Raw genomic sequence first — 16169 nt, 5'->3', positions numbered from 1 at the left:
GGGGGGGGGCGGCGCGCGCGCGCGCGTGTGTGTGTGTTTGGCGAGAGGGCTGCTGTGGCCTCATCAGGGTCTCGCGCCTCAACGGCATGCCCGCATAGGCGGCACGCTTGCAGCCCGCAGCCCTTGCCGCGCCACGCTGCTCTCCACCACCGCAGCCCCCAAGCGCCCACGCCCCGCAGTCCCCAGAGAGCACGTCCGCGCGACCGTGAGCAGGGGCGGCGGCGCGGCGTGAGCCCGCACCTCCGCAATGCTGGGCCGGCTGAAGGCTTTGACCAGGGGGGCGAGGCCGGGCAGGCCGTCGTAGCGGGGAGCAAAGTCTTCAAACCAGTAGTCCCACACGTCGCGCTCGCCTGCGGGTTAGGCGGGGCCGCGGCGGGCCGGTTGGTTGGGAGGACATAGCTTGTGTGCGCAACGCATGAGGTGTGAGCGTGGCGGTGGTGTGGTGTGTGTGTGTGTGTGGGGGGGGGGAGAGTGTGCATGTTCACGTGCATGTGACCCTTGCAGAGGGTGCATTGGCACTCCATCCTGCGCGCCTTGTGAGGGCGCCAAGATGAGCCCCGGCCCCCCGCATTGCCCACCCGTTCGCTGCCCTGCCCCACACCCAACAGGACCCCCCCAAATAGTATCATATGCGTCACCGCATTTCATCCCTCAAGACCCCCCCCTCATAATAATAGTTCCTTGCATCACACCCAGGCAAAGCAATCTACCAACAACCCATTCAAACAGGCACCCCAGACAGCCGTCCGAACGGCGGTCTCGACATCGTGCCCCCAAAACCACACGCAACCACGGGGGATCGAGCGGCCGCCCCACCGCTCAGGACGCGCGAGAACTCGATAAAGTCGGGCTGCTCATCCGCCAGCCGCTGCTCAAGCATCAGCGTGTAGCCCTGCCCCTGGTCGGGCCTGGCCGGCGGCGTCAGCGGGCCCTCGCTCAGCGCGGCGGCGTACGCGTTGGTGAGCGCGCCCAGCGCCTTGCGGCGCCTGGCCAGCTCCGAGGGGACCTGAAAGGGACGAGGGGCGAGTGCTGTTGGTGCTGGTTGCGGTGCTTGCGCAGGTGATGTTGTAGATGTATATGCGGCCGCGCATGTACCCGGTGTTGCTGTTTGCGGCGTCAGCACTGGCACGCGCGTCCTCTCGAGCCACTCCGGAGCCACAAACTGGCCGGCCCGCGGCTGGCGCGCGCCCCGGCGGCCGCCCACGCGCACGCAGACGCCCTGTCTCAATCCGATGGGGGGGCCAACGCGCACACACACACCCCCCCCCCTTTCTGACAAGCCCACCTCTGCATCAGTCGCTGCTGTGATTTCCTCTCCCAGCTTGATCTGGGCCGCCGCTCCCAGGGCTGCGAAATCCGCCCACCGCTGCAGCTCCTGATGCTTCCTGGGTTCACGGGAGGGGCAGGCGAGGTCCGGTGGGTGGGGGTGGGGGGTCGCCGAGGCGGTGACAACCTGCCCTAACAGGGCAATAGCAGGGGTGGGAGCTGGCAGGGCGCGGCGGAGAGGGGGTCTCGTGGAAGCGACGCTGCGGCGCCGGGGGTTGACGATGCGTTCGGGCGGCGTGACTGCGGTGCGGGCGCTGGGGGGTCCGCACCGATAGACGGAGTGCAGGGGCGACATCACAGACGGCCGCAGCGAGTACTGCACCGGCAGGTCCTCGTCAGGTATCCGTCCCCACGGCTGGGACGTGCTAAGCTGCTGCTGCTCCTGCTGCTGCTGCTGGTTTCGTCGACGGCCTCTTGAGCGCTGTGGCGCAACGCTGCTGAAGCTGCTGCTGCTTGCCCGCGTGCCGGCGCTGTACACTCCGCAGCCGCATCCTCCTTCAACAACGGCCAACACTGCACGTAATGCGACTGGCAGCACTCGTGAAGACAGCTGCTGCGCGCCCGGCAGGAAGCCTAGGACCTGCAGCGGGATCATTTGGGCTGCTGCAAGCCCAATAACGTCGCGTTGGCACAAGTGTTGATGGAGCACACTGCCGCAACAACCTCACTTCGATGTTCGGGGCTACAGATCGTACAGATCACAGTGACAGGCTGGACGCCTGTCAAGGCAAATCAAAACTGATATTCTTCTGCTGCCCATCATTGCGCCGTAGTTGGTCACGGCTAATCCTGGCCAACGCGCCAGGCAAACCCATGTCACTGGTGAGTCAAACATGCAACATGCGGGCGAGCCAGCAGCGACAGGCCCCAAGTGACTCCTGTGTACGATGCACACCCAACCCAGCGCGTTCCATGCTCATCCGCCGATGCGGCGCTCCTGCGGCATGCCTGGATGGTGCCGCTTTTTACATCAGCTGTTGATCCAGTCAAACAGCAGCAGCAGCGCGCTCGCAGTCAGCAGCAGCACCACTATATACAGCGTGCTGCTGCTGTTGACCGCGATCGTCTTGCGCAGCTCCTCGTTCCCCCGCCGCACGTGCGCCGTGGCCTCAACCGCCACATCGTACAGCTGCTCTATCTGCTCCGCCTGCTGCATCACCGCGGTGCTTATCATCTGCTGCATGGTGGTTATGTCGCGCACCGTGCGCTCGACGCGCTCCACTTGATTCGTGCTGCGCATGAGGTCCTCCTGGATGCGATTGCGTTGGAAAGTTGGGGCGTTTTGCAGACTGGGGGATGAATGGATGAGCGTTCCCGCAATCTTGCTGAGTCCCTTCTCATTGCATGCACTAGACTACGTTTGGAGTTGAGTCCAGAACATGATGCTGCCCTCACAGCAGTCATTTCAGCAGAGGCATAGGTACAAAGGCACCAGTAGGCTTGCTCGCGCAGACGCTGCGCAATGCAAAATTGCCAGGCGGGCGGCCGCTAGGCGCCGGACCCACCAGCAAACGCTGTGTCTCCTGGTCGTGCATCGTTTGCTGCAGCTGCCCGCCCCCAGACTCCACGGCCCCCTGCCGCTGCTCCCCGCCGTCGGGCAGGCCGATGCCGGTGCTGTTGCTACTTGCATGCTGGGCGCTCGTTGTCTGCAGGCGCAGCCGCATGAGGGGGTTGGCGTGGGATCGTTCACTGAAGATCACCCTGGTGTGCAACGGCCCCAAGGCAGAAGCATCGCGTTCCCACGGGTGCCGCGCCCCCTGCTGCTGACGTCACATTGCCTGGTAGCAACCAGCACACGCCATCTGCACCTCAGGCTCCTGAACCCTTTCGTACTCCCCTGCCCTTGAGCAGTATCTCCTCATCCCCACCCACCACACACACTCGAAGACACACACACACACCCACGCACGCAAATGCACACGGTCATAAGCAAGCACAGGCGCAGCAAGCAAGCACACGTGCATGCATGCACATGCACAACAACCAGCCACCTCGCGCGCGAACACACACGGCGGAACGCACTGCTTTGTAATTGGTTGCCCGCCGCTGCTGCATCCGCATGTCCTCAGCCAGCCGCTGCGCGTTGCGCACCGCCCGGCAGCGGTCGAAGGCCGCGGTCGCGACGTGCAGCTGCTCCACCAGCACCAGCACCTGTTTATTAGTGTGAGGCCCAGTGACGGTGGTGTGGTTGTGTGTGTGTGTGTATGTGTGTGCGTGCGTGTCTATCTGAGAGGGACAGAAGGAGAGACAGCGTGTGTGTGTGCGTGTGTGCGTGTGTGTATGCGCGCACATGGCAAACGGCCGGGGCGATGCCAAAGATCGCTGGAACGGACAAGCTTTGTCAGCTATTCCTAGGCCAGCGCGAAACACCGCAGCCTTTAAAAGCGACCATCAGGCTCCCTGAGTGGCCCAAGGCAGCCGGCAGCAGTCCCTGCACGCGTCCCACTTACTGCCCCGTGAAGGTGCGCGACTGTCTGCTCGTTCACCACCGGCCTTCCGCTCGGCGCCCGCTGCTGCTGCGCCGCCACGATGCTGTTCGTGAGCTGCTCCACCCGCGCGCGACAGCTCGACACCACCTGCGGCGTGTCGGGTGCACGCGGCAGCAGGGCAGCCCGTGTGCACGGCAGCAGGGCACCCAGGCAAGGGCAACTGCGGGGCGTGCCGGGGCGCGCGTCTGCGGCCCCGCAGCCGCCACCTGTCCCACGCCAGCTACAGCCTGACCCCACAGTCCAGCCTGCGGTTCGCTGGCCCACCTGCAGCACCTCCTCTTCAATTCGGTCCTTCTGCTCTGCAGTGAACCGCCCCGCCGCCGCTACGTAGTCGCGCTTGTTCTCGTCAATAAACGATCGCAACGCGACGATGCTGGCTTGCTGCGCTCTCAGGGATGTGGATGCGGGGAGGGGCGGGAGGGGGGGGGAGGATCGGCGGCGCTCAGGGGTGGTGCGTGCGGCGAGGTCCCCCCTTGCAGCGCGGTGGGGCATTGCAGTTGACAGGTGCACCACCCGCCATGTTGCGTCAAGAGTACCCACCACTTGGTCTGCTGCCTGGCGGAAGGGGGTGCTCTTGACAGGCTTCTTCAAAAGCATTTCCGCCTTGACTCTTTTGTAGGCGTCCTGCACAGGGATCACGGTGCCAGATCACGACAGCGCGCAATGGCAATATGCAGATACAGAATTTTTCTCACAGCGTCCAGGTGCGAGCGACAAGCAGCCTCCACCGCTGTGATCCAGTCGTCCTTGCGTTCCACCATTGGCGAGGTGTTTTTCGATGTCGACAAACAACTAATGAGTCAAGCGGATTTCATGTGCAGGAGCTCTTGAACCATTCATACTGCATGTCCAGTCTCTTGAGGGTCACTGGGCGTCACCCCGGCCCACACCGCCGTCGTGCAGGGCAATCCGCAGCCTGCTCCCCTGGAACACCAGAGCTCTTGCAAATCACGAGGATTTGGCTTTCATCAGCAGCTGACTGCCTGATAGCTATGTTGCCAGTCGTTCATGTTGCGTCCTGGTGGCATCTCAGGTCACGAGGTGGTCTCAGGTCCCGCTTGCCAGGATCAAGAGCTTTGGCAGCTGTCGTTTCACATTCAGGAGCTGCCCCATACGGCAGTGGATCTTAATGTCGCATGCTCAGCTTCCTGAACAGCCATCAAAGCACAGCGTGGCGCCTGCACATCTGGCACCCCGTTTGTTGGGAGCGCAGGCCTGTTGCGTCGTGAGCCTTGAGGCATGAGCGCCATGCCCACCCCATACAATGACAGGATGACTGCCAATTGGGTCATCTCCGCAGCCATGATTGGGCACGCGCCTCCAGCCCTCTGCGCTACGCGGCTGTGGTGCACCAAGGTCAAACGTGTTGACCTGTAAAATGCTCGCAAGAGGCAAGGAGGGTTTGGTATGCGAGTGCCGTTCAAACAGGTTATAACTATCTTTACATTATGTCTCAGCTGAAAGAAAGGGCGCAGCATGAATGGTTTGCCCGCACGCACGAGTGCTGAGGGTTTCTGTTGTTTGACGGGCTGTTGACCACACTGGTGGTGGCTCAAGCGTGTGATGCCATAAAATCTAATCAAGTGGTTCAGACACGGTGCTTGGGTCTCCGGTCACGGCTGCTCGGACCCCGAGGTTTTGAGGTTCATCAGATTTGGCTTCCGCTCGTCGACCAAGCCTGCTTCACTGTTGCGTTTCAGCACACTCCCGCATCAGTCCTGCACTTCTCCTCATCATCTCCACAGCTGCAGCACTCACAGCAGCATCATGCAGCTCGCCAACAGGGGTGCCCAGCGGGCCGCGGCCCTCCGCAGCGGCTCTACGGCGAAGGTGCGACTCCTGATAGCAATTTTGCCTCGTCTCCAGCGTTCCCAATCGGACGCGGCGCCCTGGCGTGGGCAGCTCGGTCGGCGGATCTGGATTGCAGGGCCCCGACCTGGCTGCAAGGGCAATGGCCCATCGCCAGCTGCACGAGATTATTTTTCTGCACGCGACAGAGCTAACGCTGCCTGGGCAGTAGATCTGCCTGACGCAGGGGGCAGAGAGCGTGTGAGCATCGGCAGTGCTCCCAGGGCAAGGGAACAACAGCGAGTGCCCCTCACCACGCTACCCCATCGCAGGCCGTGCGCGTCGTCCGCGCTGCTGCCGCTGCCAACCGTCCTCTGTGGTTCCCCGGGAACCCGGCGCCTGAGTACCTGGACGGCAGGCGAGTGCAACCAGCGGGCAGCGGCTCAATGCGCGCGCATGCGCCGCATGGCCCCTCTGGTCTGCGCCGGAGCCCATGCCGCCGACAGCGTCTCTCGCGCACACCCTCGCATGCGCGTTCATCTTCATCAGCTACATCACGCTCACTTTGGCCCCCTTTGCTGTCCGCCTGACGATCCGCTCCCGTGAACCCTGCAGCCTGGCGGGTGACTATGGCTTCGACCCCCTCAAGCTGAGCGAGGACCCCCTCACTCGCCGCTGGTGCGTCAGCTGGGTCTAGATCAGGGGTCTGGAGGGATGGGGCTTAGGGGGGGGGCTCAAAAGGGGGCCGACTGATTGGGCGAGGGTGACGAGGGGCGGCAGGGGGCAAGCGGGGGGCAAGCAGCGGCGTGTCCACATGGTGGCGCCTGCAGCAAGTGCTGTCCTGGCATGGCCAGAATGTGGCGATCGCACTGACAAAGCGTGGCGCAGCCAAATGGTGATTCGGCCAACCTTCTCGCATGGGGTGTGGAGCCAACCATGTGGCCCCCGTTGTCCCTGGTTGGTCCAACAGGATGGTTCAGGCTGAGCTGCAGAACGGCCGCTGGGCGATGCTCGGCGTGGCGGGCATCCTCTTCACCGCTGTGAGTCGCAGAGCTGCCGCCGCCGTTGCTGCGGTCGCCGTTGCTGCCTCTGCTGCTGCCGCTGCTGCCATTGCCGCTGCTGCCGCGGCCGCAGCTGCTGCTGGTCTTGAGATGCATTAATCTCTTGTCAACTATGCAGCTGCACGCCCACCCAGCACGACGACGCTTTCAACCTGGACACCCCGCCCATCCCACCCGCGCCCACTCCTGCAGCTCGGCGCCGAGGCGGGCCTGGACCTGCCCCAGTGGTACGACGCGGGCAAGGTGTCGATCGCCAACAGCCCCTTCTCGTTCCAGACCCTCCTGGGCGTGCAGTTCCTGCTGTTCGGCTGGGTTGAGTCCAAGCGCCTGGCGGACTTCCTCAACCCCGGCAGCCAGGGCGACGGCAGCTTCTTCGGCATCACCGATGACTTCAAGGGCAAGGAGAACGGCTACCCCGGTGAGGAGACTATCTGGGGGCTAAGGGAGTCGTCGTGCTGCCGCTGCGTGAGGCAGGGCGCACGCGGTACCCCCCATCTTGTGAGCCTGTCAGCATGGATAGATAGATAAGTTACTCATACCATAGCATCACTGCCATCGGCCAGCATGGCACCCGCGTGAATCACATGCATCTGGGAGATGGGACAGGCGTGCGCGCGATGGCGAATCGATGAAGGCGCCGCGGAATGGCGCTGTGCACGCGCAGAGAGGTCTTCTGCTGCTTGGTTCTGGCGGGCCCTTGCTGACGCCCGCTTGCAATCCCACCCCTTCACAGGCGGCAAGTACTTTGACCCCTTCGGCCTGAGCCGCGGGGACGCCGCCAAGTACGCCGAGTACAAGCAGAAGGAGATCAAGGTGATGACCCCTGCACCTGTTGTCGGTGTGGTGCCGACAGCCACCCCATGACTGGGTCCGAGCTGCCGTCGCGAACCGCGGCTGGGAAGGGGCGGGGGCAATGCAAGCTCCTCTGCTCCGCAGCCATCACCGCCTGCTGCGCAGCAGCTCCGTGCCTGCCCGTGTGTCGATGCACGCATCCAACCAGACCCCAACTGCTGACGCCCACATCTCGACTCCCCCCCCCAAACACCCCCCTCCCCCCCAGAACGGCCGCCTGGCGATGGTTGCCGCCCTGGGCTTCTTCTCGCAGTACGCCGCCACCGGCAAGGGCCCCATCCAGAACCTGGCCGACCACCTTGCTGACCCCACCCACGTGACCGCCGCCACCAACGGCGTGTCCGTGCCCTTCTACCCTTGAAGCCCGCCTTTCTGCTGATCCCCGGCTGCGGGGCCGCGAGATTTTGGGGTGTTGGAGGGGGGTAAGCTGTCCTTAGGGTGGCAGGGCGGACGGGGGAAGCGCCTTCCAAGGCAGGGTCCTTGAGCGGCGGAGGGCAGGATCGACGGGGCCGAGGCGCGCGCGGTGGTCCGGGGCCGCGCGCGCAGGCCACGCCCCCTCCGGTTTCGTTGGCGCCAGCGGCCGACGGGCCGACGGGGCCCGCGCGGTGTACGCGTGAGGAGTGTCCGCGCTCGTTGCAGCGCGCTGTAGAGTGTAAATTTCCCTGGCGCTTCAGCTGTGGGAAATGGGGCATGCACGGGGACTGCAGTTGCAGTGGAGGGGGGGTCTCCTTCAGGGCGAATACAGTCCAGATGTCAGGCACTCAGCCCACGGTGGGGGGATCACACAAAAAGTGACAGCACGGGGCTGTTGCGCCAGCTGTATAAAGGGCGAGTGCAGAGGACCAGTCGTGATACACGTTTGGCTCAACAGTCGCGGACAACGGCGGCCGCCGCATCATCGGCGCCAGAGCGGCTTCAGCTGAACACAGGGAGCAGCAAGAGTTCCGGGTGTGCATGTGACATGAGGTATCCAGGTGGATCGCCAACGCAAGCATCTTGGTTAGACCAGCTTCTTGTTATCAGACACCGGCCGCTGCGACAGCGCACAGCACAGCGACGTGCGTATCACCGTATAGAAGCGGTTTTGGATCCCGAATGCCTATACAGCGTTGAGTTGCATTCAAAACTCACACACGCGACGGCCCGACCGATCCACACCCTCTCCAAGTTCTCAGCCTGTATCGGGCCACACACCTGCCACGCAAACACAAACCACACTGAGTTTGCGTCGTCTTCAGTGCCTCGGTCGGGCCCCATAGCCTTGCGCGGCGCCCGACGTCGCGAGGCGTCTCTCCTGTCGCCCTCAGCGTGCTCGCCCACTGCACGAGCCCAGCACCATCCAACCGGCACCGCATGGGATGTGGCATAAGCCGGCCGGCGACAGACGGCCCTGGCAAACCGCACCCTGCATCGCGGCGCCGCTCGACCTCGCATCGAGGCGCCCCGCAGCCGGCCGCGGCGCCGGCGAAGCAGCAACCGCAGCCGCTGCCGCGGCAGCCGCGCCCGCAGCACCAGGGCAAAGATGCCGGGGAGGCCGCCGCCTGCCTGCTGCCCACGCAGATTCTTGACCTCTGCGCTGCAGCCGTAGAGTCAGACCCCCGTCTTCTGCAGGTCCCCGAGGCGTCCGCAGCAGCGCTGTGCGCGCTCGCCCTCTGCGAGAGCTCCGGGGACCCGCGGGCGCGCCACAGAGAGGTCAACGTGCACGGGCTGTGGGCGGTGAGCACGCACGGCGCGGGCCCTGGGGGCAGGAAGAAAGGGACGCGGGTTCACCGCGGCCGCACGCGTCGCTGGCCCCGACCCCACACCGAGAGCGGGGCGGGCAGCGGGCGTTCTGCACAGTTTTTCGCGTGCGCACGCCCTCCCTCGGCGCTGCCGCGCGCGTCGCCACGTCGCGTCAGCCTCACTCGACTGGCCCGGGCCCCTGTCCCTGAAAACCGCCGTCCGCTCACCTCTGCAGATGCCGCTTTCCACTGCGAGGTGGCTGGCAAGCAAGGAGGGCTGGTCCATGCACCCCTCCCCCTCCGCGGCCGCGCTCGAGACGCCCCATATAGCCGCGTACTTCGCCGCCGCGCTGCTGGCGACCATGTACCGTCACGGCGGCCGGCGGCGGCGCGAGCGGTTCGCGATCCTCGCGTTCCACGCCGGCCCACGTGCGGCGGCGGCCGCGGCGGCGGCGAGGCGCCGCCGCGCCCGCTGGCAGGACGCTGCGCCGGCTGCCGACCAGTGTGCCGGCGGCGGCGGTGTGGTTGGATCCGACGGCGGCGGCGATAGCAGCTGCGGGGACGGCAAGGGCTGGGAGGACGACAGCGCGAGCAGCTGCGGCGGTGAGGACACGCGGGACGACGAGGACAGCGGCTCTCTGGATGGTGGCGGCGGCGGCGGCGGCGCGCTCGCGGGGTTTTGGGACAAGTACCAGCGCGCCAAGGGGCTGGTGGATAAGATGTCAAAGGCCCTGGAGCTGCGGCGTCGCGCAGAAGGCGGCGGCGGCGGCGGCGGCGGCGGCGAGCGCGGCGGCGGGTGGGGCGGCGGCTGCGGGGCTGGCGGCATGATGCACTTGGTGCACCAAGGGGAGACGCTTAATAGGATTGCGGTCATCACCGGCACTAGCGGTGAGCAAGGGGGGAATGGAGCGTGGGGGAGTAGGAGGAGGGGTTGATCGCGAGAGGGGCGCCTCGAAGGAGTGCCGGCCGGCCGCGCAGCCGCTTTGCTGGGCCACGTGCTCGCTGCCCTGGAGGGTGCCGATGACGGTCCCGCTCAGCACAGCCCCCCTCGCGCGCCGCCGCCGTCTGCGCGCCTTGCGCCACGGGATTCGGCGCCCCTCCGGCCCCGCGGCGTCCGTCCCCGCGCTGGCCCCGTTCGCATCTGACCCGGGCATCTCTCTCTGCAAACACCCAATCCGCAGTGGCTGACCTGTTGGCGGCAAACCCCGACCTGCCTGGGGAGTCGGCCCTGCAGCCCAACGACCTCATTGCCCTGCCCATCCCCGCCGTCGTCCCGCGCCTGCACGCGCTGCGCCCGGGCGACAGCCTCCGGTCGCTGAGCCGCGCCTACGGCGTGCCGCTGGGGCGCCTGCTGGCGCGCAACCCCGAGCTCTGCGACCCCCGGGCGCTGCAGCCCGGCTGGGTGGTGGCAATACCGGGGCTCAGGGGGGACAGCGCGCCGACGTCGGCGCTGAGCGGCGGGAGCGGCGGCGGCGGCGCCGGGGGTGGCAGCAGCGGCGGCGGCGGCGGCGCGGCACTGGCACAGCTGCAGCTGGCGCAGCTGCAGCTGCTCGGCGGCGGCGGAGGGTACGCGTTTGGCGACGGGCCGGCGCGGCGGCACAGCGACAGTGCGCGAACGAACGTCCCAAGAGTGGCGCTGCCGTCGCGGGCGGCGCACCACCACAGCCACCACGGCCACCATCGCAACCCCCAGCAGCACCAGCAGCACCAGCACCACCACCACTATCAGCTCCCCATGGCGCCGCTCGCCTGGGCGCAGGCGCCGGAGGGCTCGGTTCTCGCTGGAGGCATCCCCGGTGGCGCCGTCCCCAGCGGCGCTGCGAGGAGTAGGACAGGCGCTTCTGTTGTAGAGCCGAGGTGGGGCCGCCACAGCGACCCATCGTTCTTGCCCCTTGCGCTTTGAGGGTGGCTGGCCGGCAGCCCACCAAGCATTCCTAGCTTGGGGCCAAACTACTGCCCCATGAGGCGGCAGCTGATCCCATGAGTGGGCTGACGCAGCTGGATCCGTTTAATACTCACACACTGCATGGGACGGCGATACCACATGCGCACGAATACGTATGCGTGACGCGGCCCTGCCGACAGCACAGAGCGTTGTTCATGCCCACACTCTGATCATGATTGGCCGCAGTGTCAAGGCGTTGCATCTGCAAGGGCGCTGGCTGGGGTTCGGGGGATACAGAGTCGCAAGATGCTGCAGCGCCCTGCCTCGGGGCGCCACTTTTTTTCGTTTCATATTGGGCCGTGCCAAACTTTCTGATGCTGTTTGGCCCGCCGTATCAATGCGCGGTGCTGCTCAAGTAGGGGTATGTGATGTTGCTGTTGGCACACTGAGTCGGTTTTAGCCACACCCCTTTCCCTTCACCTAATGGCTTTGGTGCACCTGGCATCATGCTCCCTCAGTCTGTCACGGCGTGCTCCCAGTAGAGCCCGCTTCCGCGTGTGTTGCATGCCACGCCTTATCTGTAAAAGCGAGAAGGAGTGCAATCTCGACCGATGACACACCCTCAAGTCAGCGCTTTTGGTGCATGCAGCCGGTGTTCTGATGCCAGCGACCTCAAGGCGTGCTGAAATCCAGTGCAAGGGCGAAACCGCCCGGTGTTGGTTACCGTGCTGGCTCCACAGGCAATTCTTGCTGCGTTATGGCAACAACAACCTGCTGCGCTTTTTAACCGCTTTGGAATAATTTTGCATCTGGGCACATTCCCCCCGAAAATTGCGGGGCCCAGGCCCAAACACCAACGCGCAATGCCGATACCCGTTACAGAAGCAGGCCGCAAATTTGCGGCCTGTGCCAACCAAACAGAGTCGAGCGCAGCAGCCGCCAGCAAAACCGGCAGGCGCGATATCCTGAGTGAGCCCTCCAATTTACTGCAGGGGGAGGGATGAGGCGGGGCCGGAGGCAAAGATGAGGCGAATGCCCACTGGGTGAACAAAAGCAGACGGTCAGCCAAAGGAGCAGAGCGCAGACGCCCAACAACATGACAGAGGAATGGCCGGCGCAAACACGTTTGCTCCTGGTGCCACGCAGCACACCTCCCATCCCCCCTGACCCCCGTCTGTCCCCTCACCTTCTTTCCGGTCTTGCCCTCCTGTGAAACAGGGAGCAGCCAGGGCGCGCGCGGGTGCATGCTGTGAGAAGACGCTACTTGGGGACCGACGTGAAGCAGCGGCCACTTGAAAGCATTGCAGCAGTCGACGCCGGCATATCGCCAACAACCTCGACAGCCCAGAAGGCTCGCCATCAGACACGCCAACCCTCTCACACCTCCAGCAACCCCCAGGGGCACATGCGGGCGCCACATGCCGCCCATGTGACTGTGCAGCCCTCCTTCACACACCGCATGCAAGGGCCCCTTACATCAAGCCCCCCAGGTAGGCACCCTTCGCAGCCCCCCCATGCCGGCGCCCATGCGGGCCCCCATGCAGGGCCCCGCGCGTGAACTCACACCCCCCACCCCACGCACACACACGCGCGCACACCCACCTTGAGCTTGATGACCTCGCCGCTGTAGCGCACACCCTTGCCCTTGTACGGCTCCGGCGGCCGCTGGCGGCGAACCAGCGCGCAGAAGTCGCCCACGGCCACCTTGTCGGCGCCAGAGATGAAAATGGCGGTGGTCTTCTCGACCTGCCAAGGCGGAAAGAGGGGACCGGGGTGCTCAGATGAGGGGGAGCCGCCGTGCTGCGCGCGCCGCGGGGCGCGCAAGGCCAGGGCAGAGGCCTGGCCGCTTGGGCGGGCGCACGCGCCGACTCCCCGCCCCGCCGCCGCGCCGTGCGAGACCGCCCCGCCCCGCCCCCGCCGCGCCCGCGCCCGTGCGCCGCCGGCCGCGGGCCTTGTGCCTGCTCACCGTGACCTTGATGCCGTCCGGCACTGTGAGAATGCGGGGCTTGCTGTAGCCCAGGTTGAGCGTCAGCTCCTGGCCGCTGATCGCCGCCCTGTAACCCGTGCCCACCAGCTCCAGCTTCTTCTCAAAGCCCTCCGACACGCCCACCACGATGTTGCTGGCGAGGGTCCTGAGGGGCGGGGCGGGGGAGCGGGGTCGGGGCGCGGGTTGCCGGCGGCGGTTGCATGAGGGTTGGTGTCCACGTCCCTGGGTTGCCAGCCAGGGCTGCATATTGCCATGATGACGCCGGCACAGCTTGTGGCACCATACCTGCCACTGCTCCACTGCTACGCTGCTGTTGATACTGCTCATTATCATGATGACGCTGGTAATGGTTGCTCGCTGTTGCTGCGATTGAGCGAAAACAGCTGCTGCACAGAACGGGCCGCCGGCCTTCCGGGGCAGTCCCAAGCGCCTGCATCGCGCCACCGCCCTTTGCTCATGGCTAGCATTGAGAGCTGCACAGTGCCCCCGAATTGCCTGCCGCTGCTGAAGGACATGCGTGCCGCCAGCCGCCACCGCACGCACCGCGAGAGGCCGTGCATCGCCGCTGCCTTCTTGGTCTCCTCCGCCCGCTTGAGCAGCAGCTTGCCCTCAGTCTGCGAGTGTCAAGAACAACAATAAGTACTATTCACTGCATTCAGCGCACGCTGTGGGAGCCTGTGCGGGCTGGGCGAGAGCCACACCTGCTCGATGGTCACATAGGGCGTCAGAGTAAGCTCCAGCTCGCCCTTGGGGCCCTGCGGGGGGTGGTACATGAGTATACGCATCCAAACGCACACAATGTGCGTCGCAGCGCGCCCCCGGACCTTGACTTTCAAGTGGCTGCCCTTGAGGTCCACCGTGACGCCCTTAGGGACGGGGATGGGCTTGCTGCCAATACGGGACTCCTTGCAGACCACATTGAGAGCGGTCCTGCTGCGGCAGCCGCTGCTGAACGCCGCTGCCCGCATCCTGGCGACGAGGGCGTCTGCTGCTGCGGGGTGCTGTCTCTACGCTTGATGGTCCAGCCAACTCTTCGTTAATATAGGCGGAATAACATTGCTGACAAGGCAACCTATCGGCCTGGCGGCACTTGGGATTGCAGCAGTCACTGCATCGGCCAAGTCAGCGCAAAGCCCATTGAAAGTCTGCGGCAGACGTCGCTCTGTCACGTCACGCTCATCCCTTTCGAATTACACAACATCAGAAGCTTAGCTTGAGGTGATCTTGGACCAGCAATTTCTCTCTCGGGATCGATGCTAGCTGGGTCCTGACCGTGCGAGAGGGTGGTCACGGGTTGTATCATGGATAATGCGCCTCGTGCGCCGGTCGTGGCCCTTCCCCTGGCACCACGCACACGGCAGCAATTGCTCACGGCGGGGTACGCCACCGCCGGCGACCTGGAGCACATCACACCTGAGAGCCTTGCAGCAGGTGCGCTGCTGGCAGCAATTGGACCATGAGCATAAGGCACAGGTTTACAGCGCACATATGGCAGCAGGACGATACGTCGTCATGCTGTGCACGCTGCCGTGCTGCCGTGCACGCTTGTGTGCTGTAATGTCCCCAATGCGACAGCCTCCGCCATTTTGCAACAAGAACGTCTCTGACCGACGCGCGCGCAGCATGTGGCCTGCACTTGTCAGAAGCTGAGGATGTTCTGACCTCAGCCCTTGGGGTGCGCCAGATCGGCTGGCGCCTGTCTGGTGCGAGGGCACAAAACCGTCGCCGCACACCGGCCCCGCGCTCGGCCCCCATGAGCCCTCAGCTCGTTCTTGGCGCGTAGCCCTGCTCTCGCTGCTGATACAATCACGGTCCAGGGCGGCGCTGCGGCCGCGCGCGCCGCTGCTCGCGCACCCACAGCCGAGCCTTGCGCAACAGCCGCCCCCAACCGCCGCCACCTTGTGGCCCACGTGCGGCCCGCAGGCGCCGCCAGCGCCCGGCAGCTGCTGTCGCAGGAGGAGGCGCGGCCGCGGGTCACGACCTACTGCACTGAATTGGACGGCCTGCTGGGCGGGGGCGTGACGACCGGCGCAGTCACAGAGTTCTGTGAGCTCCCATGCATCCCTACCCCCTGTTGCCTGCCCGCCCGCCGACCTGGTCGCTGCACCAGCGCACCGCTCCCTGCGCATCCTAGAGTGGCCCCGCGGGCGCCCCACCGCCTCGCGCCGCGCCCGTCAGCCGCCAGGCCCCGGGCCAGAGTGCGCTGCTGCTCCGGCCGACGCACATACCAGCCCTCCACTGCCCCGCGCGCCGCTGGCACGCAGGCGGCGTCCCCGGCGTCGGCAAGACGCAGCTCGGGATGCAGCTGGCCGTGAACGCCCAGATACCCGCGCTGCTGGGGGGACTCGGCGGCAAGGCCGTGTACATTGGTGAGAAGCCAGGGGGCGGGGCCGGGGCTCGCGACGACCCAGGCTGCTGGCGGCGGCCTCCAGTTGGGCCAGCCCCGCGCGGCCGGCGCCGCGGTCGCCGCGATTGCGCCATCGCGAGCGCAGCCCCGCGCGCCGCGGCGGCGGCGCCCGTGGGGCATGCCTCAGTGTTCCTTGGCCCCACACCAGCCTGCAAGCTCACACCTGCCTGCTCGCGCACGTGCGGATTGAGCCAGACACTGAAGGCTCGTTCATGGCCGACCGGGTGCTTGACATCGCGGCGGCCACGGTCCGCCACATCAGCGACTCGGCGCGGCGACGAGGAGACCCCTTACACATCGCAGAGGCAAGATCCACCCCCGCGCGTGCGACCGCGCGCCGCCGTGCAACACACCAACCTGCGACACATTTCCCGGCCCGCCGCTTACAAGTGCGGCAAAGCCAAGGGGGGGTCGCACCCCTCAGCGCGAGCGCTAATCGTTTGTGCCTCGCCGCAGGCCGAGAAGTTCACGGTGCAGTCCGTGCTCGACGGCATCCTATACTTCAGAGTGCAGGACCACACGCAGCAGCTGGCGCTCGCGCGTACCCTCGACGCGCTGCTGGCCAGCCAGCCCGAGGTGGGGGCACCTGCCAGCGGCACGCCTGGTTTGACACCTTCCCCCCCCCCCCCACTGACGTGGCCGCCACCGCCGCC

The 16169-nt window shown here is 65.8% G+C and overlaps 6 protein-coding genes across 6 annotated transcripts in view; 3 read left to right on the top strand and 3 right to left on the bottom strand.

The window, feature by feature from the left end:
* Positions 1-78: 78 nt before the first annotated feature.
* On the bottom strand, positions 79-1921 carry MNEG_5740 (hypothetical protein; the record flags this gene model as incomplete). Its single annotated transcript, XM_014045789.1, has 4 exons — positions 79-350; positions 817-1006; positions 1286-1385; positions 1596-1921. The coding sequence occupies 4 exons, from the start codon at positions 1919-1921 to the stop codon at positions 79-81; spliced, it is 888 nt and encodes a 295-aa protein (XP_013901243.1).
* A 375-nt stretch (positions 1922-2296) lies between these two features.
* MNEG_5739 (Syntaxin-81) lies at positions 2297-4412 on the bottom strand (the record flags this gene model as incomplete). Its single annotated transcript, XM_014045788.1, has 6 exons — positions 2297-2575; positions 2832-2972; positions 3349-3477; positions 3777-3902; positions 4080-4196; positions 4356-4412. The coding sequence occupies 6 exons, from the start codon at positions 4410-4412 to the stop codon at positions 2297-2299; spliced, it is 849 nt and encodes a 282-aa protein (XP_013901242.1).
* Positions 4413-6096: 1684 nt separating this feature from the next.
* On the top strand, positions 6097-7877 carry MNEG_5738 (Chlorophyll a-b binding protein 7, chloroplastic; the record flags this gene model as incomplete). Its single annotated transcript, XM_014045787.1, has 5 exons — positions 6097-6281; positions 6574-6643; positions 6857-7082; positions 7398-7477; positions 7725-7877. 5 exons carry the CDS (start codon positions 6097-6099, stop codon positions 7875-7877), a joined length of 714 nt encoding a protein of 237 aa, XP_013901241.1.
* Positions 7878-9473: 1596 nt separating this feature from the next.
* On the top strand, positions 9474-11087 carry MNEG_5737 (hypothetical protein; the record flags this gene model as incomplete). The annotated part of the gene is made up of 3 exons (XM_014045786.1): positions 9474-10125; positions 10419-10803; positions 10997-11087. 3 exons carry the CDS (start codon positions 9474-9476, stop codon positions 11085-11087), a joined length of 1128 nt encoding a protein of 375 aa, XP_013901240.1.
* A 1018-nt stretch (positions 11088-12105) lies between these two features.
* On the bottom strand, positions 12106-14077 carry MNEG_5736 (50S ribosomal protein L6; the record flags this gene model as incomplete). Its single annotated transcript, XM_014045785.1, has 7 exons — positions 12106-12108; positions 12309-12329; positions 12725-12868; positions 13089-13254; positions 13653-13723; positions 13811-13864; positions 13934-14077. The coding sequence occupies 7 exons, from the start codon at positions 14075-14077 to the stop codon at positions 12106-12108; spliced, it is 603 nt and encodes a 200-aa protein (XP_013901239.1).
* A 1651-nt stretch (positions 14078-15728) lies between these two features.
* Positions 15729-16169, top strand: part of MNEG_5735 (RAD51-like protein 2) — a gene marked incomplete at both ends in the record, with an annotated part of 2056 nt that continues 1615 nt past the window's right edge. The window contains 2 exons of the mRNA XM_014045784.1: positions 15729-15764; positions 15973-16092. Coding sequence (XP_013901238.1) covers positions 15729-15764; positions 15973-16092 — 156 coding nt within the window. The remainder of the gene's footprint in view (positions 15765-15972; positions 16093-16169) is intronic.

The sequence above is a fragment of the Monoraphidium neglectum genome, assembly GCF_000611645.1.
Source record: "Monoraphidium neglectum strain SAG 48.87 unplaced genomic scaffold scaffold00875, whole genome shotgun sequence".
NCBI lineage: Eukaryota > Viridiplantae > Chlorophyta > Chlorophyceae > Sphaeropleales > Selenastraceae > Monoraphidium > Monoraphidium neglectum.
The sequence above is the reverse complement of the archived record's forward strand: the minus strand, read 5'-3'. Positions and strand labels throughout refer to the sequence as shown.